General features: G+C 43.7%; 1 protein-coding gene across 1 annotated transcript in view; it reads right to left on the reverse strand.

Annotated features, from left to right (window-relative positions):
* Positions 1–26,475, reverse strand: part of LOC145349254 (E3 ubiquitin ligase RNF121) — a 47,925-nt gene that overhangs the window by 5,466 nt on the left and 15,984 nt on the right. The window contains exons 3-8 of the mRNA XM_080197745.1: positions 25,734–25,875; positions 21,849–22,003; positions 19,959–20,066; positions 14,661–14,781; positions 12,133–12,266; positions 8,524–8,625 (exon numbers count right to left, since the gene is read on the reverse strand). Of these exons, the coding sequence (XP_080053871.1) occupies positions 8,524–8,625; positions 12,133–12,266; positions 14,661–14,781; positions 19,959–20,066; positions 21,849–22,003; positions 25,734–25,875 (762 nt within the window). The remainder of the gene's footprint in view (positions 1–8,523; positions 8,626–12,132; positions 12,267–14,660; positions 14,782–19,958; positions 20,067–21,848; positions 22,004–25,733; positions 25,876–26,475) is intronic.

The following is a 26,475-nucleotide window of genomic DNA, read 5'->3' on the forward strand; positions in this document are numbered from 1 at the left end:
CTCATAGCTCAGTCCTTACATACGAGGCAGCATCCTGGTAAACCTCCTCTGCACTCTCTCCAGGGTCCCTGCGTCCTTCTGGTAGTAAGATGACCAGAACTGGACGCAGTACTCTAAACGCGGGCGAACCAACGTCCTATACAACTGCAACATTAGATGCCAGCTCTTATACTCTATACCCCTTCCTATAAAGGCAAGCATACCATAGGCCTTCTTCGCCACCTTCTCCACCTGTACTGCCACCTTCAAGGACTTGTGTACTTGCACCCCCAGGTCCCTCTGCGTTTCTATACTCTTAATAGGCCTACCCTTTATCGTGTAACTCCCCCCTACATTATTTCTTCCAAAATGCACACTGAAGTGATCAATGGTTTACAAGAAAGGCTTCACTGTAATTGAAACACAACTGACTTCACTCGATCACTGTCTGGCAGAAGTGTCAGCGTCCATTGAGCTATGAGAGGCTGAACAAACTAGGCTTGTACTCGTTAGAGTTTAGAAGAATGAGGGGAGATCTCATTGAGACGTATATGATGATGAATGGGATGGATAGGATAGAGGTGGAGAGACTCTTCCCGCTCAAAGGACAGTAGGACTAGGGGGCACAGCCTCAAGATAAAGGGGGAGCAGTTTAGAACGGAGTTGAGGAGGAACTTCTTCACTCAAAGGGTGGTGAATCTCTGGAATTCTCTGCCCGTTGAAGTGGTGGAGGCTGCCTTGCTAAATATTTTTAAGACGCGGGTTGATGGGTTTTTGATAGGCAAGGGGATTAAGGGTTATGGGGAGAGGGCGGGAATGTGGAACTGAGCCACGACAGATCAGCCATGATCTTATTGAATGGCGGGGCAGGCTCGAAGGGCTAGATGGCCTACTCCTGCTCCTATTTCTTATGTTCTCATGTTATGTTCTTAATGTTAAAATGGTGGCGTGGGCTCGTTGGGCCGAAGGGCCTGTTTCCCAGGCTGTTTTTGTTCTTAATCCCTCTAACCTACGCGTCTCAAGACACTAAGGGGCAATTTTTTAGCACAGCCAATCAACCTAACCTGCACGTCTTTGGACTGTGGGAGGAAACTGGAGCACCTGAAGGGAACCCACGCAGACATGAGGAGAATGTGCAAACTCCACACAGACAGCGATCTGTCTTATTTGAGTTCTTATTCCAGTACAGCAGCTGGATAAAAAGCATGGGGCTCTTAACACCAACATTTCCCCTTGCGACCTCCAACTGCCCCGGAAAGCCCCAAGGGCAGGACTGGGAACCCCATGACAGCAAAACTCTAGTATCTTGGTGGATGTGGGACCCAGAATTTGTCCTGAAGCAAGATTGTGGGGTGGGACACCATGCCGAAGAAGTGGCCATTCCTGCATCCAATAGCAGCTTTGAAAATTGGAAAAAACACATTGACACGGGAAAGGGAGTGATACTAAGTGGACAGTTGGTCGAGGAAACACACTGCACGTCCTAAGAATGGCCTTTTCCTACTCTGTACTATTAGATGAACAGAATGATCAGAGGAAGTGTCCATCTTTAACGTGTGGGGGAGAAGAGTCCATTGTCAACATGGACTGGGCCACAGAAGAGGATAAACTGGGCAACCGCACAGAAGGCAGGGAGGATTTCGTAACGCTGGACATTATGCAAATTTCATGAACTCTTGGGGGAAAATTTTTCTGTCCCATCCACCACGGAAATCATAACTGACAGGGATGGTGGGGGTGGTGTGTGACTGTGCAAAGATCCGTTGACCTCAGGTGGGATTTTCTAGTTTTGGGGCAAGCATGGCTGGATAATCCCACTCAGGCTGACATGCTTATTTTTACCTACCCCCTGGTGAAGTATCGCACGTGCAGCTTGCAGGATGCAATGGAAAGCAGCAAAGCAGCGAGATGCGAGACAAGTGACAGTGAAATAAACTGATACTGGTCATATTTCTCTGATCTATTGCTGGCAACTCTCACCTAATCACAAAGAGTAGCATGATGGTTATAAAACAGATAGTCATCCAGAGCACTGGGCAAGTTCAAATCTCACCATGGCAGCTGGGAGAATTCATTAAATTATTTTAACATAAATAGGAGGAGTAGGCCATCTAGCCCTTCGAGCCTGCCCCGCCATTCAATAAGATCATGGCTGATCTGAAGTGGATCAGTTCCACTTTCCTGCTTTCTCCCTATAACCCTTAATTCCCTTGTCTACCAGAAACCTATCTACCCGTGACAAATATATTCAGCGAGGTAGCCTCCACCACTTCAACGGGCAGAGAATTCCAGAGATTCAACTCCGATCTAAACTGCACCCCCCCCCCCCGCCACTTATTTTGAGGCCATGCCCTCTAGTCTTGTGGGAAGAATCTCTCTACTTCTACCCTAACCATCGCCTTCATTATCTTATATGTCTACTTTATTATTATTTTAATTAAATAAATCTGGAAAAGGTGGTCTCAGTGATGATAGTAATTAGCTATTTGATTGTCATAAAACCCATCTGGTTCACTAATGTCTTTTACGGACATGTCCTTCTGCAATCTGATCTACATGTGACCCCACAGCCACAGCAATGTGGGTGACTCTGGAAAGCTGTATTCAGGAAGATGGCTCACCACCTTCTCAAAGGCAATTTAGAGATGGGCAATAAATGCTGACCTTGCCAGCAACATTGATACACCATGGCTGAATACAAAATAACTGCACAACACCTCTGCTGACTGGCATTTCACCTCTCTCTGTCCAAGCTTGATGATTTGATTTGTCACATATATTAATACATAGTGAAAAGCATATTTCCCTGCGCGCTATACAGAGCGTACCATTCATGGAGAAGGAGAGTGCGCAAAATGTAGTGTTACAGTCATAGCTAGGATGTAGAGAAAGATCAACTCAATGCAAGTTAGGTCTGATGGCAGCAGGGAAGCAACTTGGGTAGAACCCAGGATTCATGGGCAGAAAATCTTGTGACTTGGAAGTACAGACACAGGTGGACCAGTCCCTGTGGGAACCAACACAAACAAAATGCTGGAAAATCTCAGCAGGTCTGGCAGCATCTGTGGAGAGAAAATACAGCCGTTTCGAGTCTGGATGATTTTGTCTGAGTTGTGGGAACCAAGCCTGGGTAAGCGGTCTCCAGGCAACACATTCTAACAGCTGTCACAGACAGCTCAATCCTCATCTGCTCAATGATAGGTGGAAAGGCATTCACAGCATCACCATTTAGTGTTAACCAATTTCCATATCCTAGGAAGCCAAGTGCCCCTCTTCATACACTGGGGTGTGACAAGGAATCTCATGTCTGGTCCCCTCCCCACACCAGTTCCTTCCCACTACTTGTCCCTGCTCACTGGCACCAATCCACCTCACAGCTTGATCCCCACACTGTAATAACCCTAATGCCGCATTTGGGGCTTCCCCAACAATGTTTTCAAGTTGCAAAGGAATTTTTCACCAAAGTTCCCAGAACTGGTTCGAGGTTCATTTTTGTTGGCCTAGCCTGTGTTTCTGGATTACTAATCCAGTGGCATTACCACTACACCAGGGTCTCTTTTTAAATATATATCCCATGCCTCTGATATTTTATTCCACTGCTTTTTCAGGGAAGCACATTCCAGATAACTGACTGCGTAAAAGGCAATGAGAAGGAACATGCCCTCCTTAGCATAGCCCTGCATATTGGGGAAGGTGGGATGTAAACATTATCAACTGGGACAAATCTGATGAACTGGTACAATGATAATCTCTTCCTCAATGAAAATAAAACAAAAGGAGATAGTCATCAACTTCAGGAAGCGTAGAGGACAACATTCCTCCATCGACAACAACAGGCGACAAAGTGGAAATGCTCGAGAGCTTTAAGTTTCTAGGTGCCCAGATCACTAACAACTTGTCCTAGTCCCTCTCATGCTGACACTAAAGTTAAGAAAGCCCACCAACACCTCTACTTTCTCAGGAGACTAAGGAAATTCAGCAGGTCTGCTACAACTCTCACCAATATTTTCAGATGTGATATAGAAAGCATTCTTTCTGGTTGTATCACAGCTTGGTATGGCTCCTGCTCTGTCCAAGACTGCAAAAACCTACAAAGGGTCATGAACGAAGCCTGGTCCATCACGCAAACCAGCCTCCCATCCATTGGCTGTGTCTATGCTTCCTGCTGCCTTGGAAAAGCAACCAGCATAATTAAGGATCCCACACACAGACACACTCTTCCACCTTCTTCCATCAGGAAAAATATACAAAAGCCCAAGATCACATATCAATCAACTCAAGAACAGCTTCTTCCCTGCTGCCAGACTTTTGAATGGACTTGCTTCTCTATACCTTAATTATCATTGTAACAGTACATTCTGCACCTTCTCCTCTCCTCCTTTATGTCTGGTATGCTTTGTCTATATAGTGCACTAGAAGCAATAATTTTCACTGTATACTCATACGTGACAATAATAAATCAAATCAGCCTTCATATCATGTACAAAGATTCTGTGTGTCATAACCACTGACCTGTGGTGGGGATGGAGGCACTCAGCTCCCCAGTTCCTAGGAGATACCACCCCCAGCTCCATTTAAACTCTGCCTTGATCGCACCCAACGAGTAAGCATCCACAGTGATTTTGACACCCCTTTTAAGTGAAGAAATTTCTCCTGATCATTGTACGGCTTAGCCAGTAAAAATTTAATAATCAGAGAATGAAATAAGACCATAAGACATAGGAGCAGAATTAGGCCACTCGGCCCATCGAATCTGCTCCGCCATTCAATCATGGCTGATATTTTTTTCATCCCCATTCTCCTGCTTTTCCCCTCATTAATCAAGAGCCTATCTCCATCTTAAAGACACTCAATGACCTGGCCTCCACAGCCTTCTGCAGCAAAGAGTTCCACAGATTCACCACTCTCTGAAGAAATTCCTCATCTGTTTTAAAGGATCGTCCCTTTAGCCTGAGGTTGTGCCCTCTGGTTCTAGTTTTTCTTACTAGTGGAAACATCCTCTCCATGTTCACTCTATCCAGGCCTCAGTATCCTGCAAATTTTAGTAAGATCCAGCCCCCTCATCCTTCTAAATTCCAATGAGTGTAGGCCCAGAGTCCTCAACCTTACCTCATACAACAAGCTCTTCATTCCAGGGATCATTCTTGTGAACTTCCTCTGGACCCTATACAAGGCCAGCACATCCTTCCTTAATACGGAGCCCAAAACTGCTCACAATTCTCCAAATAAGGTCCGATCAGAGCCTCATACAGCCTCAGAAGTACATCCCTGCTCTTGTATTCTACCCTCTTGACATGAATGCTAACATTGCATTTGCCTTCCTAACTACCGACTGAACCTGCATGCTAATCTTGAGGATCTTGAACAATGACTCCCAAGTACCTTTGTGTTTGATTGCCTAAGCAGTTCTCCATTTAGAAAATAGTCTATGCCTCCATTCCTCTTTCCAAAGGGCCTAACTTCACACTTTTCCACATTATATTCCATCTGCCACTTTTTTGCCTACTCGCTTAACCTGTCCTTCTAACCGCCTATAATTTCCCATCTGCTGCCTCCCTCCCTTCTTAAACAGCAGTGTTACGTTAGCTACTTTCCAGTCATTCTTGTAAAGCAGAAGCTGTGTCAGCCAGTTCGCAGACACATTCTTACAAACAGCAGAGTGATAAATGATCAGGTCATCTGTTTTTGGTGAAGTTAGTTTTAGATTGAGGTCATCGGGGAAAAACTGCTGGAATGCCACTAGGTAAATTGCTTATTTGGAAAGCTGGTGAGACAAAGTGCTGAACAGCCTCTTTCTGTTGGGTAACAACTCTCTGATTCCTATTTCCTCAATACTACCTGTCCCTCTACATGTCTTTGTATTATGTGCAAACTTAACAACAATGCCTTCAGTTCCTTCCTCCAAATTGTTAATGTATATTGAGAAAAGTTGTGGTCCCAGCACTGACCCCTGAAGCATACCACTAGTCACTGGCTGCCATCCAGAAAAAGACCTCTTTATCCGCACATTCTGCCTTCTGCCAGTCAGCCAATTCTCTATCCATGCCAGGATCTTACCCTTAACACCTGGGCTCAACTAATTTAACAGTCCCGTACGCAGCATCTTGTCAAAGGGCTTCTGGAAATCTAAATCAATCACATCCACTGGGTTCTCCTTTACCTAAATTCTTTGTTACCTCCTCAAAGAACTCTAACAGATTTGTCAGACATGACACCCCCTTGTCAAAGCCATGCCAACTCAGTCCTACTTTATCATTCCAAACGCTCTGCAATCTCATCTTTAATAAATGGACTCTAAAATCTTGTCAATGACTGAAGTCAGGATAACCGCCTATAATTTCCTGTCTGCTGCCTCCCTCCCTTCTTAAACAGCAGTGTTACATTAGCTACTTTCCAGTCATTCTTGTAAAGCAGAAGCTGTGACAGCCAGTTCGCAGACACATTCTTACAAACAGCAGAGTGATAAATGATCAGGTCATCTGTTTTTGGTGAAGTTAGTTTTAGATTGAGGTCATCGGGGAAAAACTGCTGGAATGCCACTAGGTAAATTGCTCATTTGGAAAGCTGGTGAGACAAAGTGCTGAACAGCCTCTTTCTGTTGGGTAACAACTCTCTGATTCTGCTAATCTGCTTTAAGAAAAAAGGATAACTCCCCCGATCCTCTCTGACAAGCAATGGCTAGGGAACTGCATTGGCAGATTCCACAATTTTACCTGAGATGCTTCCTGTGTGTAAGGGTAGAATTCGATGAGTCCATTTCTCTAAACAGGAACGTGGCAGAGTTGTCCATGATAGCTTCATCAAATTGATGCCTTTGTCAACGTGTTTGAGGCACCTGAAGCGTCTGTTCCAGTCATTACTGAACGTGATGCCTCAGTGAGTAGAGCTTTGTCTCAATCAGCTATGGATTTACTCAAATACATAATCTAGGTGGACACATTCCAGTGCAGTCCTGAGGGAGTACTGCACTGGTGCAAGAGTTAGTTTTCAGATGAGAACCAAAACTGATGCTCTTTCAAGAAACTGGTCCTGGCCAGAAAAATGTCAATTACTGGGTTATTTTGAGCAGGGCAGTTCTTCCCAGTATCAATCTCTACTAAAATTAACCAGCCATGATCACAATTGTTTCTTTATTTTTCATGGGATGTGGGCACCACACACAAGGTCAGTGTTTGTTGCCTCATTGAACTAAATGTCTTGCTTGCCCATTTCAGAGGGCAGTTAAGAGTCAACCACATTGCTATGGCTCTGGAGTCACATATAGGCCAAACTGGGTAAGGATGGCAGATTTCCTTCCCTAAAGGACATTAGTGAACCAGATGGGATTTTTATGACAATCACCATTACTGAGGCTAGCATTCAATTCCAGACTTTTTAAATTCCACCAGCTGCCATGGTGGGATTTGAACCCATGTGCTCCAGAGCATTAGCCTGGGGCCTCTGGATTACCAGCCCAGTAACATCACCAATCCTCCCCAACACTGCTGCTTGAGAGAGCTCCCAATGTGTAAAGGTGCTCCTGCATTTTCGATATTACAAGAGCTAAGACTCTTCAAAAAGGACATTTGTTGGAAAGCACTTGGGACACAGAGGACATGGAAGATCCTCTATAAATTCAAATTCTTTACTAATGCATGGGGCTCAATGCACTTTTCTACATTTACTGTTTTTATTTTATTCCAAGTTTCTTGGCTCTCTGCACTTAACACTTTCGCCCAATTTTGGCAAGATGACAGAAAGCACTGGTTTCCTGTCAGCTTTGGAACAAAAATAACCCTGACCACACACTCAGTTGACAGTTTTGCATTCTCCCCCTACACCAGTCTGGGGACTCTTTTTAAACACTCTAGGCTAATTTCTTAGGGGAAGGGCTGCCTGTTCTAATGCTTTTAACGGTAACATTACATTGGAAAACATTGCACTGAACTATACCAAGAAATCCTGGGACTGACCAGACTGATTTAGCTAAACTGTGTTGCCTGACATAGCAATTAAAAATGAGCAAGCCACGACAATGAGGCTGATTCTTCTCCCACTCAAATCTCAGGGTGAATAGTCTGAGTTATTATGGAAGGTCATTGAAACAAACTACCCTAATGTTAAGAGAGACAAGGGACAGAGAGAGGTACAGACAGGTGGGATAAGATCAATTTAAGCCTTCTCATGTCCATCGATCCTTTTCACTCAAATTATCAGCAGCATTCATACCCAACCACCTTAGAAATGGCAGAGAAACAATTCATACATCTAATCCCATGCTGCTCATGCAATGTAGAGGCAGCTTTACTCTGTATCTAACCCCGTGCTGTACCTGTCCTGGGAGTTTTTGATGGGTACAGTGTAGAGGGAGCTTTACTCTGTATCTAACCCTGTGCTGTACCTGTCCTGGGAGTTTTTGATGGGGGAACGGTGTAGAGGGAGATTTACATTGCATTCAAACCTTAAGATTTATTTCCTGGGGAATTGCAGGAAAACCAAAAAAAGTAATTTGTCTGAGAAACAAAAACAAACTGAACATTGTCCTTGCAGCAAGTGAAAGGATACGGGTTGCTGAACATCCTCTTTAGATCCACCTTCTCTTTACAGTACGGACAGGTCTGTTTCTTTCCAACGATGCACCAACCTCGGATGCAAAATTCATGGAACCTGAAGAGCAGTTAAGGAAAATGCAGCACAGACTGGTGAATGAATCTGTAACAATGTAAAGGATTAAACCAGAATCTCACTCAGGTCCACCCTCTATTAAACAGCCCATTTCAACATTTTTATTCTTGTTTTCAAATCTCTGATAGCTGTATCCCCCATGGCAGTACCCAGCCTTCTCTCTATCATCCCTAGCAGTATCCTCCGAGAGCTCTGTACACAGCAGGCTTGGCTTCTTCAGCATCCCCGATTTTAATTGCCTGGCCACGCTTTCAGCTATGGCCTAAACTTCTCCATTCCTCTCCCCTCCTCTAATATTGCCCTGAAACCTACCATTCTGGTAAAGCCTTTGGTCACATATCCCACTCTCTCCTTTATGGTTTAGAACATAGAACATTACAGCGCAGAACAGGCCCTTCGGCCCATGATGTTGCGCCGACCAGTTAAAAAACAATGACCCACTAACCTAAACCAATCCCTTTTCGTCCATAAACCTATCCACAGATCTCTTAAACGCCCCCAAACTAGGCGCATTTACAACTGCAGCAGGCAGGGCATTCCAATCCCTCACCACCCTCTGGGTAAAGAACCTACCCCTGACATCCGTCCTATAACTACCCCCCCTTAATTTAAAGCCATGCCCCCTCTTAACTTTTGTTCGATAATAGTCCTGCGAAACAACCCATATGTTTTTGCTATGTGACAGGGAGTGTTTGATGGGGACAATGTGGAGGGAGCTTTACTCTATCTACCATAGGCTTTCTTCTTGGTTGTTTGAGATTGGCCTAGTGCTTCATGTCGTTACTGTGTGCTTAAACTGGACCAGATACTGGGCAAGATGACAGCTCAGTGACTATCGCTGATTGCTGTGCAGACACGTGGATTTGGGCTGGTGTCTGTGGGAGTTTGCGCATTCTCCCTGTGCTTGCGTGGGTTTTCTCCAGGTGCTCCGGTTTCCTCCCACACCCCAAAGATGTGCTATTAGGCTGACTGGCAGTAATAAATTGTCCCTAAATTAGTTTCCCTCAATATGGATGGCCATAAAACATTGGGTAAGGGTCATGGGTGGAGGGGGGGGACCTGGCGGTGTTAAGATGGCGGCGTGGGCTCGTTGGGCCAAAGGGCCTGTTTCCCGGGCTGTTTTTGTTCTTTGTATCTAACCCCATGCTGCACCTGTCCTGGGAGTGTTTGATGGGGACAGTGTAGAGAGAGCTTTACTCTGTATCTAACCCCGTGCTGCACTTGTCCTGGGAGTGTTTAATGGGTCCAACGCAGTCATCTCCACATCAGTGTTTAATGGGGACAGTGTAGAGGGAGCTTTACTGCAGTGAATACACATGAACTCAGGATTATCTTGGAGTCTGGTTTAATATTTGTTCTTGGGATATGAGTGTCATTGGCAAGGCCAGCATTTGTTACCCATAGCCAATTGCTGAAGAATTAGTTGCTAAGCTGCCTTCCTGACAAGTGTTTTGCTAGACCATTTCAACACAGAGTATGCATGTGGAGATTGGAGGGAGGTGTGGGTAGCTTAGATAATCACTAAGGGGAGACGTAATAAGAATAATGGATGCAAGTCAGGAGAAAATAACAGGAGTTTCCCCAAGAGTCTTGAAGAACAGGATGGATAGAAAAAGTGTGTGAGATAAGAATGGGCAAGGGGATGTGCCAATGAGGCAGATAAGGAAATTTTCCTGCCACGTTTCAAACCTAAGTCTCATATGGATGAAGCATGCAATGTGGCTGGATACACACAATTACCAGCAAAGTGAACAAAATACAACTCTTCTGGGCAACAACTTCAGGGACTTGATGGGGGTTTCTGTCACATCTTCCCAAACACACTCATCTAGAAAAATAAACTACAGCATGACATTATATATGTAAAACAAACGTCATTTTTTTTTTAGGGACTAAAAGCAGAAGCGCAGATAGAGGGAAGACGGAATGTTTATGGAAGTTTCCTTGTAAGGTAACAAAATTCAGCTGCATGATGTTCCTTCTGATGAGGAAATTATGCATTGATGTTAAATCTTGGCCTCGATACAAAATTAGCAGATGAGCCGCAGGCCACAGTCCTGACCAGCACAGCGAAGCACAGAGTTTTAAATCAGCCCCAATTACTCACCACATCCTGCCAAAGAGGAATTGCAATATGTCTCAATCCCTGGAAAGTGGGAAGCAGGAGAAATCCACCAGGATTCCCAGTCCTGACAGGAATCCAGTTGACATCTGTCAGAACAAGGGCATGTTGTGGACATGGGAGTGGTTGGAGGCCATTTAGCCATTTGAACTTGTTCTATCATCCAATTTAGTTTTGTGTGTGTCGTGTCACAAGTCGGCTTACATTAACACTGCAATGAAGTTGTTAAAATCCCCTAGTCTGCAAGTTAGATCATGCCTTTACTCCATTTACCCTCCTGGGTTCTGTAACACCAAATACCATTCCTAACACATTCATTCCTTCCCAAACAGCACTGTAGCTGTATCTACATCATAGAGACCGCAGCAGTTCAAGGCGGTAGCTCACCACCACCGTCTCAAGAGCAGGTCAGAGGCTAGGAATACTGCGGTAACTCAGCTCCTGACTCCCCAAAGCCTGTCCACCATCGACAAAACACAAGTCAGGAATGTGATGGAATACTCCCTGATTATTTGGATGGGTGCAGCTCCAACAACACTCAAGAAACTTGCTAAATGCAGACAATTAGGGCTAGCTTAGTGGTTAAAAAAGGGTGGCATGAATATGTTGGGCAAAGGGCCTTTTTCCATGCCATAAACCTCAATGACTCTCCAAGACAAAGCAGCTCTGCTCAATTGGCACCACATATATAAACATTCACTCCCACTACTCCAATGTTCAGTAGCAGCAGAGTACACCATCTGCAAGATGCACTGCAGCAATTCACCAAAAATCCTGAGACAGCACCTTCTAAACCCATAACCACTTCCATCAAGAAAGAAGAGGGCAGCAGATGCATGGGAACACCACAACCTGCAAGATTCCCTCCAAACCACTCACTATCCTGACTTGGAAATATATCACCATTCCTTCACTGTCACTGGGTCAATATCCTAGAATTCCTTCCTTAACAGCATTGTGGGTCAACCCACAGCATGTGGACTGCAGCGATTCAAGAAGGCAGCTCACCCCCACCTTCATAAGGGCAACTAGAGGTGGGCAATAAATGCTGGCCAGCCAGCAACACCCATATCCCACAAACCAATAAAAAAAGCCAGAGCATGTGACATGGGCACAGAGGAAGGATAGTGAGCAGGGCAAGGGGAACGAATTACTTTTTCTTTGTCCCAGGAGGCGGCATCGGGGGATGCCTGTGCAGGAATCAGTAGCCCAGAGACCAAATGCAGTAACTTGGTCTCACCTGTTGGTGCACCAACTTCAGCCCGTTTTGTATTTCTGAATCATGAAGCACCCACAGAAAAGAAAATGTATCGTTTGGACATACGGCAGTTTTTGCTCTGAGATATTTCTCACTCTGCGAAGGATACACGTGGTTACAGGTCAGCATGTACGTATTTTCTATGATGCCTTCCTCATTGACGTCCACAAAGATTTTTTGTCCACAGACAGCACAGATCTCATTGGAGAGGTGTTTTGTTGGCATCCCAGATGCACTGTAGAACTGAAACAACAAAAACTCTTCAAAAACCGACAAGCGAACTAACTACTTTTTTAAAAAAAGTCCTACGTTTTAGCAATAATGGGCGGGCAGGGTAGCACACTGGTTAGCACTGCTGCTTCACAGCTCCAGGGACCTGGGTTCGATTCCTGGCTCGGGTCACTGTCTGTGTGGAGTTTGCATATTCTCCTTGCGTCTGCATGGGTTTCCTCCGGGTGCTCCGGTTTCCTCCCACAGTCCAAAGATGTGGGGGTTAGGTTGATCGGCTATGCTAAAAATTGCTCATTAGTGCCCAGGGATGCGTAGGTTAGAGGGATTAGTGGGTAAATGTGTAGGGATATGGCCTGGGTGGGATTGTGGTTGGTGCAGACTCGATGGGCCAAAGGGCCTGTATCTGCACTGTGGGGTTCTATGTTCTAATAATTACATGTAAAAGAATTTCACTGAGTGTCAGGCACTTGGAGACAACCTGAGGTCGTGGAAGGTGCTATATAAATGCAATTCTTATTTTTTCCCTTTCTCATTTACTTTTTCACTTATATTTCCAAAATTGCCTGCAATGAGTAATGGGGCAAATGACTAATTATCCCGTTTTTGGCAATGTTGGCATGGGATACCGGCACAGTGGTTAGCACTGCTCTTCATAGCGCCAGGGACACAGGTTCAATTCCCGGCTTGGGTCACTATCTGTATGGAGTCTGCATGTTCTCGTGTCTGTGTGGGTTTCCTCCCATAGTCCAAAGGTGTGCGGGTTAGGTGGATTTGCCATGCTAAATTGCCCCCTAATGTCAAAGGGATTAGCAGGGTAATTATGTGGGATTATGAGTATAAGGCCTGGGTGGGATTGTTGTCAGTGCAGGTTCAATGGGCTGAATGGTCCCCTTCTGCACTGTATGGATTCTATGATTCTACACAGAGTTCCTTACTCTCAAGATCTCTTGGGGCTAAATTAAACAGGGGAGAGGTGGTCGTGTACTGCTCACAAACTGACTAATCCTCAGTGGAAGGAAGTGCTGCCCTTGCCAGCAGTGCAGAGTTCAGTAGTGTAGATGCTGGGACCATAGTGAAGGCAGAGAGATCAAAGGTGGGAACTGTAGCAACTTGAGGCCACTTGATGTGGTTAGAAACAAACTAAAGGACTTGTTGACTAAGGACGATGTACAACGAAGTGTTTAACAGCACAACGTTACAGCTCTACTCCCCACAACGCAGATCCTTCATTTTAATTGCATTTTGGAGCAATTCCTCTACAATTTTCGTGTCAAAATGTAGCAAAACAATGGGCGAGGACAAAAAAAAGGTTCTAATATATCTTGCAAGTTCTGAAATTCCAAGCAGTCATCTGCGCAAATTTACTTTGGGTTTGCTCTCAAGAGTTGGGCCAGCAAACCAGGATAGCAATTCACTCCCAAAGCCAGGATGATCTGGCTAAATAGGCAAAACCAAAAAGTTTACGGAGGACAATGCAATTTGTGCAATTAGGGAAGCAGAAAGTTTAAATATCTTGTGATGGGGTTGGCGGGGAGGGGGGCGGTGGAGATGAGGAGGGGAATGTGCACGGCACAGGGATACCAGAATAACAACAGGATTTAAAGATTTGGAATACGGAGGAGAGGGTGCTTTAAGTTGGTTTGTATTGCCTTGACTTTAGGAGGTGAAGGTGGTGATCCAATCAAAATTGTCTGAAATCATTAATAAATTCAATAGAGCAGGGAGAGAGAAGTTTTATCCTCCCCAGAACCGAGGTGTGTGAGGTGTTGGGATGTCAAGAAGCACTTCCTCACAGAGTGGAGTGGGAATCTGGAACTCCTCCCCAAAACAATATTGCAGCTGGGTGTCAATTAGAGTTTTAAAGGCCAAGGGGCAGGATGTTGGCACAGTAGTTAGCACTGCTGCCTCTCAGCACCAAGGACCCAGGTTCAATTCCCGGCTTGGGTCACTATCCATGTGGAGACTGCACGTTCTCCCCATGTCTGCGTGGGTTTCCTCCGGGTGCTCCGGTCTCCTCCCGCAGTCTGAAAGACGTGGTTAGGTGCACTGACCCAAACAGGTGCTAGAATATGGGGACTAGGAGAGTTTCACAGTAACTTCAATGCAGCGTTAATGTAAGCCTTACTTGTGACTAATAAATAAAACTTTAAACTTCAATATTGAAAGTTTTGTTGGATAATGGTGTCAAGGGACACAGAGAAAAGGCTACAGATACAAGAGCTACAAATTAGCTTAAACTTTGAACCGATTTGAAGAGCTGAATGGGCTTTTCCTGCTCCCCATGAGGAATACAAAGCATGCCCTGGCATCATCTAATCGTACAGAGGGAGGCCATTTCAAAGCAATTGATAGTTATACAATTGGGAATTAGCTGATAAAAGGCTGCTGCCACTGGGCTCACTTTACCCCTATTGTTGATGCCATGTAGTCGGCGCACATTTCTGCAAAGTCACGACTCAACACTCCGTAATACAACCCATAAAACAAAAGTGATACTCCAAAGTCCATTCCATCTTCTGGCTTTATTCTGAGGGGAAAAAGAAGAAATAGAAATTCTGTCAAGTGCAATTCCTGTAAACCGGATAGCTCGTCTGAGTGAAGCTCCAAAGACAGCTGGCACGTTTAAAGCATCAACTGGACACCAAAGCACTTTTCAGACAATTAAATAAGTTTGTATTTCAGTAATGTAAGTTAGCATGTACATGTTAGTTTTATAGTGCGTGAACTTTGTCCCTACAGCGAGGATGTGGATTCCATATCTGTCAAATAGAAACTCTGTCTCTGTGGGCTCCTCTATAGTTTGTTGGGAGATTCTCAAAAATGTTAGATGTTTCCAGGAATCCCTCTCACCAACAGCATACTTTGTCATATTTATGCCTTATGGTAAGCAATCACCATGACCAGGATGGTCAAACATCCAGAGCAACATTGGAATTCCTAAACAAAGGTCATAACCTATCTAGTTTCCCTTCTACCTTCATGAGAGTCACATGATGGAATTGATCACAATGATTGCTCTGACTAGTCAATGACTCAGGCGTGTTGAAATCCCCGTGTGGAAAGCTTTGGGAGCCACAAGTCCAAAGTCACCTGTTCCTCCTAGATGTATGACATACAAAATCCGAGAATGGTACAGGTCATTCAGCCCATCATCCCTGTGCCAGCTCCTTGAAACAGCTATACAATTAGTCTCATTATTGCCCTCGCCCTTTCCTAAATAGCCTGAAAAATTTTCTTTAGTGTTTATCCAATTCATAGAGCCATAGAATCCCAACAGTGCAGAAGGAGACCATTCAGCCCATCGAGTTTGCATCAATTCTCCGAAAGAGCAAAATTGAGAATTCATGCCTCAAATCGCTCACATATCATAATGCAATATTTTTATTTTCTCTTAAAAATCTCATGTAATTTGTATTTGAACGAATCAACACTAACTTCCATCACCTTTCTCAAGGGCCTGTTTCACCGATTAGACCTTCGCGCATTTAAATATCGGATCTGTGGATTAGAATTGGATTTACATCCTTCCATTCGACTTGTGCAAACTGATTTCTGCGCTTCCCAAGTTGGACCTGGGTGGACTTGAAAGACATTTCTAGAGCTTTTGAGATGTACTGAAAGACATTGCAGCCAATTTGTATACTGCAAGTTTCCACAAAGCGATGTGAAATGACCCGATCATCTGTTTTGCAGTAACATTGGTTGAGTGTTAAATATTGGACAAAGACACTAAGAGAACTCTCCTGTTCTTCACTGTATCTCTTGTATTCATCTGACAGGACAGGGCAGTCAAACAGCATTCCCTCAGCACCACACTATCTGCTAAATTCTGTGCTCAATTCTCTGGAGTAAGATTTGAAACCACAACCCTCTGACTCAGTGGTGAGAATACTACCTACCACCTGAGTCCCAGCAAACACAGCTAGGTTTGGCTGGTGAGAGGATGGAAGAATATTCCAAGCGTTGATTACTCTGAAAATCAGAGGTTATTCTGCATTAGTTTGTATCTGCCCTTTTGACTTTTCAGTCCAATTTTGAGAAATCCCCAAAAGGACAAATGGTGAGTGCATTGCAATTTCTCCGTTTCCTTGTGTTTCAAGTCCACTTGTCACTCAGGGCTTTCACCTCCTCAGAGCATCTTTCACAACTTTGAACTGCTCTGGTGGAACCAATTAGTGAGGTGATGGAGATGGGTGGAATGATTTAGAAATAGCAGTACAAAGATTTCTCTCAACCCTCCCAGTAACTAGTGGGGTCTCAGATGTCTCCTTTGTGGGTGTTTCGTTTCTTCTGTAGCAATCTGCCATGTATCAAAGTAAGTTACATCAGGTGAGCTGGGCTTGATAGGGAGAAACAGCTCCATCCACTCGGTATGTGGCTTCATTACAGTTGGAAAAGGATCCGCTCCAAATTACACAATATTTACTAAACAGAAACAGGACATTTGGCACAACAGCTCCATGCTGGCGTTTATGCTCCATACTTCCAGACCCAGTGCCTCTAACACCAGAAAGAGAAAGGGAAGCAGATGCCTGGGAACACCATCACCTGCAAGTTCCCCTCCAAGCCACTCACCATCCTGACTTGGATATATATTGCCGTTCCTTCACTGTCGCTAGGTCAAAATCCTGGAACTCCCTTTGGGACATGGACAACAGCTCACCACCGCCTTCTCAAGGGTAATTACAGTTAGGCAATAATGCTGATCTAGCCAGTGACACCCACATCCCGTGAAGAATACACAAGTTCCCCCATCATTGCACTCCATCAGTGTATCCCTTCCCCCTGACATGCATATCTCGACTTCCTGAAAGTATATCTATGCTTCTCCCTTCAACACTCCATGGTAGCAGGTTCCACATACCCCTGAATTCCTTCTTGGATTTGTCAATGTCTTGTGCTTACATCTGCTATAGGTGGTGCTCAAATTCAGGATTGGCTTGAGGGAAAAGTAAGAAACAGCACCCAGTGGCAGGAGGTTCTGAGATTGAAGGTAAACAGAAAAACCTGTGAGGGATGCAGTGAATTACTACAATCTGGAAGATACTACCTGAAAGGGTGATGGAAACAGATTCAATAATAACTTCAATCGTAAATTGGATAAATGCTTGAAGGCATACAGTCCGATGTTGGAATGGACGGACAAGTGGCAGATGAAATTTAGTATGAAGAGGTGTGAAGTGATTCATTTTGATAGGAAAAATTTGGAGAAACAATATAAAATAAAAGGATCATATCTAGATGGCATGCAGGAACAGAGCTACCTTGGGGTACAAGTGTAGAAATCACTGAAGGACACAAGACAGGTTGAGAAAGCTGATAAAGTTTAAGGCAAATGGGATCCTGAACTTTATAAATACAGCACAAAAGTAACAAAGTTGTAGTGAACCTTTCAAAACACTGGCTCACACTACATCGAAGTATTGTATTCAATTCTGGGCACCGCACTTTAGGAAGGATATGAAAGCTTTAGTGAGGGTGCAGAAAAGATTCACGAGGATAGTTCCAGAGATGAGGGGCTTCAGTTACATGGAATGATTGGAGAAACTGGGAGGAGATTTGAAAGAGGTGTTCAAAAATCAGTAGGAGGCTGAATAGAGCATATAGGGAGAAACTATTCCCACTTTAGAAGGGTTGTGAGCCAGAGGGCATCAGTTTAAGGTGAAAAGCGAAAGAACCAAAGGGACATGGGGAAAACCTTTTTCGGCAGCGAGTGGTTAAGATTTGGAATGCTCTACCCGCAAGTCTAGTAGCAGCAATTTATAATTTTTACTCCTACAGAGTTTGGATGGACATGACAGGCCAAACAGCCTCCTGTGCTATAACCGTTGCATGTATTCAAAGTTCCCACGGAAACGAGGAAATGGCCAAGGCCTTAAACAAGTATTTTTGTGTCGGTCTTCACAGCAGAGGACACAAATAGCATATCAATAACTGACGATCATGGGACTGTAGGGGGCAAGGACCTTAAAACGATCACTATTGCTAAAGCTGGGTAGGCTAATGGGACTAAAGGTAGACAAGTCCCCCAGTTCGGATGGAATGCATCCCAGGGTACTAAAAGAAACTGAAGTAATAGCAGATGCGTTAGTTGTAATTTATCAAAATTTGCTGGACCCTGGGGAGGTGCCAGCTGATTGGAAAACAGTTAATGTAACGCCACTGTTTAAAAAAGGAGGTAGACAAAAGGTGGGTAACTACAGGCCAGTTAGCTTAACGTCCATAGTTGGGAAAATGCTGGAATCCATCACTAAAGGAGGAATAGGACACCTGGGAAAGAATGGTTCAATCAAGCAGACGCAGAATGGATTCATGAAGGGGAAGTCACATTTGACGAATTTACTGGATTTTTATGAAGATGTAACGAGTGCGGTTGACAGAGGGGAACCAGTGGATATGGTGTTTTTAGATTTCCAGAAGGCGTTCGATAAGATTCCTGACAGGAACATACAAACTCCACATTCTCAAAATTTCTCCTTTGAAGGCCTCCCACTTACCAATCACATCCTTGCCAAAGAACAGCCTGTCCCAATCCACACTTTTTAGATCCTCTCATTTTAAATTCTCATCTCATCTTTAAATTTTTCACCTTATTTTACAACTTTTACCGTAAGAAACCAAGTAAAATAAATAAAATTGAAACAATAAACAAGTGAAGGATTTTGGTTCATTCATTTGTGGAACATGGGCAATGTTGGCTGGCCAGCATCTACTACCCCCTGGAGGGGGGAGCAGGGGAGTGCAGTTGGGACTCAGTCACATTGCTATGGCTCTGAAGTCACATGTAGGCCAGACCAGGTAAGGATGGCAGATATCTTTCCCTCAAAAGGACATTAGTGAACCAGATGAGGTTTTCCAATAATCAACAATGGTTTCATGGTCATCAGTAGGTTCTTAATTCTGGATTTTTAAAACTGAATTCAAATTCTACCATGGCAAGATCTGAACCTGGGCTCCCAGAACAGTAGCTGAATTGTGGGATTAGCAGTCTAACAATATTAGCAGTAGGCCATCACCTCAAGGTATTAGACTGGCATTGGAGGCAGTCCAGAGAAGGTTCACTAGGTTGGTCCCAGGGAAGAGATTTTCTTATGGAAGGTTGAGCAGGATGGAGCTGTGCTCATTGGAGTTTAGAAGAATGAGAGGCAACTTCATTGAAATATCAGATTCTCAGGGAATTTGACAGGGTAAGTGCTGAGAGACCATTTCCCCTTGTGGGAGAGTGTAGGACCAGACGGCATAATCTGAGTCAAGGGGTCACTCATTTAACAGACGAGGAAGAATTTCTTCTCTCAGAGAGCTGTGAATTCTTTATGCAGAGAAAGATTAAGTCATTAATTATGTTCAAGGCTGGGATAGACAGATTTTTTAATCAGTAAGGGAATCGAGGGTTATAGGGATAAGGTGGGAAAGTGGAGCGAGGATCATAGCAGATCAGTCATGGTCTAAATGAATGGCAGGGCAAACTCGATGGGCCAAATGGCCGACTTCTGCTCCAACATCTTATAGTCATTACTGTACAGAGTTGCAAACCTTCCTGCTGCGCTCAATCTAAACTCTGAATCACCACAACAAAGTTCTATTCCCTCAAAATTAATATTTTTGGTAAAAGCACAATTCTGCCTCACATGTTCATTGTATAAGTTCAGTCCCTTCATTCAACCTTTTTCAAAGCTTTTTAAGAAGTTAAATATCAACTCTTACCTAAATAATAAGTTTATACCAAAGAGGGTGAACATTACTCCAGCATAGCCCACGATCCCACTGGCATAGCTTAATTTATAGAGTAAGAGAAACCATTTATAAACCAGCCTGCAACAACAGAAAAAAGACAACGTGTGTAAGAACATGTGCAAAAAAGAAAATCAGCGATGGAAATCTGCAAAGAATGCTAAAACTCATGTGAATGAAATGAGCCATCTCAGTTTTCCAGTGGGCACAAAACAAAACTGTTTATTAATTGATTATGTTAATAGCATTTGTGCAAAGTTTATTTATTATTGTCACAAGTAGGCTTACATTAACACTACAATGAAGTTACTATGAAAATCCCCTAGTCACCACACTCCAGTGCCTGTTCGATTACACTAAGGGAGAATTTAGCATGACCAGTGCACCTAACCAGCACATCTTTCAGACTGCGGGAGGAAACCCACACAGACATGGGGAGAACGTGCAGACTCCACACAGACAGTGACCCAAGCCAGAAATCAAACCTGGGTTTGACAGTGAGGAAACCGTGTTAACCACTGTGCCATTCACTGGATAAAGTGCATTCAGCCTAACTGGTCCATGCTGGTGTCTCTGCTCCACGAGCTTCCTCCCATTCTCCTGTTTCTATGCTGTAAATTCAATGTAAATCTATACAACCAGCACTTGGTCAGGAGGGAGAATTGGAAAACCCACAACTACAACAGGTTTATTGCAGGAGCTGATGCCAGTACAGAGTAGAAAATTAAACAAAGGCAGGAGGCTGTAAAGCACCTTAATGACATAATTATGTGAGTGGCTCTTAATGCAATCATGCAACCACTTAAATATATAACAGGAACAGCTTACAAGGTATTTCCCCGGCACTTGGAGAGCAGGTTCTCACAGGCACGAATTCTGCAGAAGTATTTATTTTAATTAACAGAAAAGAAACCTCAAAATGGCATTGGAGCAAGGCGGCTTCTTGCAAGCTGTGCCCAGCATATCTTCTATTTCTATCTTTTATTCTCATTCTATGCTTCTCTTGACCAATGAAGGCCAGCAAGCCGTACGCCTTCTTAACCACCTTGTCCACCTGAGTTGCCATCTTCAGGGAACTGTGGATCTGCATACCTAGATCGCTCTGTATGCTAATATTTCTAAGGGCTCTACCATTTACTATTTATACATATTCCTTCTGCAGTGGACCTTCCAAATCACATTACCTCATATTTGTCCGAGTTAAATTCCATCAGCCATCTTTCAGCCCAGGTCTCCAGCCGATTTATATCCTGTAGTATCCTCTGACAATCCTCCTCACTAAGTGCCACTCCCTCAATTTTTGCATCATCAGCAATTTTACTAATCAGACCCCCTACATTTTCCTCCAGATCATTAATATATATTACAAACATCAGATCCCAACACTCATCCTTGTGGAACACCGATTGTCACAGACCTCCAGTTAGAAAATTACCCTTCCACTGTTACTCTCTACTCTCTATGCCCAAACCAGTTTTGTATCCATCCAAATAGCAAGTATAGAATGGATGTCAGAAAGTATTCTCTCCACACTGCACTGAATTGTTAACTTAGATTAGACACCCAAGCAGAAAGAACTTGCATTTAGAAAATATTTCAGGGTCTCAGCACACCAAAGTAACCATCACACAAGAGTGACCCATGAAGACAACAGGACTACCACTTAAAACCTTTTCTGGACAGCACCCCACAGCACAGTCCCTCGATCGGGCGGCTGTCCCCTCAGCACTAAGAGTTTTAGCCAGGACACAGCTCTGACAAAGGATCATCTGGACTCGAAATGTCAGCTCTTTTCTCCCTTAGATGATGCCAGACCTGCTGAGACTTTCCAGCATTTTCCCTTTTGGTCATGGAGCACATTACCTGGGCGTTGTTCCTTCTAGTGGTTTCCGTGTTGCTCGGAAAGTAATAAAGGCTGTGATTACAGAGAACAGCACCCAGATTACTAGGAACCTCCACCAGTGCAGTTTAGCTGTGAAATACAGAGGCACAACCCACATCTGGAATAGTGTCACGAGCTGCATGAAATCACAAAACACAAGTTTAACATCACATTCCACATTCTCACACTTGACACATGTATGCACAGGAGCCAGAGGAAACCTTTGTTTCTGGAGATACACCGTGTTGAGTCTTTCACCTCATCAATCTAGGCCAGATCCCACTGGCAGTGTCCCAGTGAACTACTGGAAAAGCACTGAAGCTCCTCTCAGCCTGGCACTCAGCTCATTCTATATCTCTGCAGTATCCAACAGATTACTCCATGCCACTGATTAACAACCCCCCCACTTTGAAAGTGTTCTATTTTCTATCTAATCTGAATCTGGTATTTACTGGTTATATTCACAAGATAATTACAGACATTCTGGGACCTTGACGTTTTCATAATTATGCCCACTTGAAATGTGATTAACAATTACAGGCAGCAAGTCTGTTTCGAATCTGGTTAACATTAGGCTGATATGGCAGGTCCAGGTAAACCCCAGAACAATATAAAGGGATATTGCACAAGAGGATCACAGTATTAAGGTGTATTTCACTTGGAATCTTACAGCAGATAAGGAATCCCATTGTGCCTGTGCCAGCTTCCTGAAAGAGCTACCCCATTAGTTTTTCTCTCCTGCTCTTTCCCCATAGCCCTGGAATTTTGCTCCCTTCAAATATCGATCTGATTCCCTTTTGAAAATTACTATTGAATGTACTTGTATTGCCCTTTCAGGCAGTGTATTCCTGATCACATAACTCATTGTAGAAAGATGAATTCACCTCATGCATTTGCTGGTTCTTTTGTCAACTATCTTAAATCTGTACCCTGGTCGGGAAGCGTAAAGGGAGACTACACAATATAGCAAAGATGAATAGGTGTTTCCACAAAAGTGCAACAATCATTCAGTAATACAGAACTTGAGTATTGCTGAAAAAAGAGAGACATATTGTCAAAGCTTTTCATCATGCACTCATCAGGAAAGATTATCAAGTATGTCAACTGTAAAAAGAAAAATTTATACTTCATGAAGTGCGCTGATTGGTTGGCAAATAGGCTCTGAATGCATCAGAGAACAGTATAAATTTTTGTTCCCATAACAACAGGTATTGATGCAAATCTGTCCTAATGAGAGCAAGACAAAACGTTCAACAGTATGTCTTTATTCAGCAATACGGAAGTGCAATTGTTCCACCTCAGATTGGAGATTAACATTAATTGCGTGACAAAACTTAGAAGAAAAATGCTAAAGCAAAAAAAAATGCAAGGCATTGTCATCTTTATTTTCCAATCCCACCACAGACTTGCCCTTCTATATCTCTATAACCCCACAGGGGAGGTGATAGCCAAGCAGTATTATCACTAGACTATTAACCCAGAAACTCAGCTAACATTCTGGGGACCCAGTTCAAATCTTGTCACAGCAGGTGGTGGAATTTGAAATTAAATTTAAAAAAAATCTGGAATTAAAATTCTACTGATGTCTATCAAACCATTGTCAATTGTCGGAAAAACTCATCTGGTTCACTAATGTCCTTTCGGGAAGGAAATCTGCCATCCTTACTTGGTCTGGCCTACGTTTAACTCCAGAGCCACAACAATGTGGTTGACTCTCAACTGCCCTCGGGCAACTAGGGATGGGCAATAAATGCTGACCAGCCAGCGACGGCCATGTCCCATGAATGAATTAAAACCCTTTAAGATATGTGCTCTAACTCTAGCCACTTGTACTTTTTCATTAATGCCTATGCCTTCAGCTGCCTCGGCTCCAAACTCTGGAATTCCCGCATTGCGCCTCTCTGCCTCCCTACCTCAGTTTCCTCCTTTAAGAGGCTCCTTAAAATCTCTCTTTAACCAGGCCTTTGGTCATCTGTCCTAACATCTCAAACATATGAAGGAGTATGCCATTTGCTTTGCCATTAAGAGCAATGCCCATCCTTCATTCCACTTACCCTTGATAACTTTGGCCTCCCTTGTTAGTCAAGAATCTATCTTCCTCTGCCTTAAAAATATTGATTGACCCCAGCTCCACCGTGTGGAGGCTTGGTGTCATTCTTTGTTTTATAACACTGCTCTAAAGTGCCAACTTTCATTATATTAAAGGTGCTATTAAAATACAAGTTGCTGTTGTGGCAAAAAAGCGATTAAATTCCAAGGGAAAAATCCAGAGGAACAGCACAGGACTGGAGAATTGTATCATTAGACTCAAGGGTGAAGACTGAACACCTGGGTCCCTCTTTGCTCCTCCCTGCTACTTTCCCCCAGGTGCTGGCAGCCCATTTTATACCTTGATGGAATCAACCCTATTGGGACCTCCTATTAACACTGCAGCATACGTGTTATTCTCACAACTCTAGATGAGGAACCAATTCAGCCATGTTGAACACATTTGTAAAGATCCTGGATTGATTGTACATTTGTTATGCAGATCTTTCCAGTCACATTGTACAATGCATAGCTTAAATAAACCATCCACCCCTACACTAGACTTCCAAAATTTAGTACTGGGATGTGAGTATCACTGGCCAAGGCTGTCATTTATCGCCCATCACTTAGGAATTTGCTAGAGCACTTCAGATGGTAAATAAGTCAGTGACATTAGTCTGGGGCTGGAAATACTAGTCCAGCCCTTGAGGACAGTAGGTTTCCTTCCTGAAAGGGTTAATCTTGAACCAATAGGGTTTGTGCATCAATCCATCAGCTGCATGGGCAATTTTACTGGAGAACATTCAACCCCTCAAGTCTCTTCCACTATTCAACTAGATCACAGATGAAATGTGTCACTGTGTTATCAATCACATTGTGTTTTTATTACATTAAGGGAAACAGGTGATGGGCATTTGAACAAATGGGGATAGCTGGCACACTGAGGGAGATGAGGAGCTTTGACACTGAAGTCAATAAACATTTTCAGTAGAAAAAGGTCCTCTACCCAACTTACTTCCACATCCATTAATACACTTGCCCAGAGGATGTAGTTTATCTCTATCTAACCTATCAAATTCTTTAATCAACTTAAATATCTCAATTAGATCATCTCACAAATCTTTTAAACTCAAGGAAATGCAAACCTAGATTGGGCAAACTGTCCTTATAATTTAACTGTTATTGTGGTATTGTTCTGGTGAATTTGTATTCCATCTCCTCTATGAGCAATGTATCCTTCTTGAGGTGCAGTGCTCAGAACTGAATATAGTTCATAGAATCCCTACAGTGCAGAAGGTCATTCCACCCATTAAGTCTGCACTGACCTCAATACCACTCAAGCCCTACACCCATAACCATCATATTCATCCTGCTAATCCGCTTGACACTATTTGGCCATGATAAATTATCTCTAATCTAAACCACACATCTTTGGACTGTGGGAAGAAACTGGAGCACCCAGAGGAAACCCACACAGACACAGGGAGAAGATGCAAACTTTATAGAGAGTGACCCAAGCTGGGAATCGAACCTGGGTCCCTTGCGCTGTAAGGCAGCAGTGCTAACCACTGTGCTGCCCCAGTTACTCTAGATGGAAGTCTAACCAGACCTTTATGCAACTAAAGCCTGGCCTCAACCCCTTTGCATACTGGAACACCTCAGGATAAAAAAACTTGAGCACTTGAAACTTGTACATCTGATGTGCTAAGTGTAACTTTACCATACTGTAAAAAAAAACTCAAATTCTCAAACTATCTATAGTGCAAACTGAACGCTCATTCTCTGGATTACTCCTTCAGTAACAACACTTGCCAGGCACAAAATAAATACACCCTTACATTGTAGGACTTGGCATGTCGCTGCTTCCACTGCACTAGAAGAATCTGTGCAACCACCAAGGTAACAATAAGGATGAGGACCATCTCTGCATGCATTGCCTCATGCCCACGATGTTTGGCATGCATCCGCGCATGTTCCACCCTGAAATAAAGCACAGTGTTGTAAATAGGACAAAACTATTGGTGTGTGCCAAGATCTGAAAGGTGATATATAAATTTAAGTTTAGGAGTCGGGAGATAATGCTGCAGCTGTATAAGACCCTGGTCAAACCCCACTTGGAGTACTGTGCTCAGTTCTGGTAGCCTCATTACAGGAAGAATGTGGAAGCCATTACAAAGGGTGCAGAGGAGATTTACAAGGATGTTACCTGGATTGGGTGGCATGCCTTGAGGATAGGTTGAGAGAGCTCAATCTTTTCTCCTTATAGAGAAGGAGGATGAGAGGGGACCTGATAGAGGTGTATAAGATGAGGGGTGTTGATCAGGTGGATTCTCAGAGGCTTTTCCCCAGGGCTGAAATGGCTGCCACAAGAGGACATAGGTTTAAGGTGCTGGGGAGTAGGTACAGAGGAGATGTCGGGGGTAAGTTTTTCACTGAGGGTGGTGGGCGAGTGGAATCAGCTGCTGCCGGTGGTGGTGGAGGCGGCAAAGTCGTTAGGGTCTTTTAACAGACTTCTGGATGAGTATGTGGGACTTAATAGGATTGAAGGTTAAAGGTAAGCCTAGTAGGTAGGGATAAGAT

Source organism: Carcharhinus amblyrhynchos, chromosome 10 (genome assembly GCF_965287045.1).
Source record: "Carcharhinus amblyrhynchos chromosome 10, sCarAmb.v2.hapA, whole genome shotgun sequence".
Classification (NCBI taxonomy): domain Eukaryota; kingdom Metazoa; phylum Chordata; class Chondrichthyes; order Carcharhiniformes; family Carcharhinidae; genus Carcharhinus; species Carcharhinus amblyrhynchos.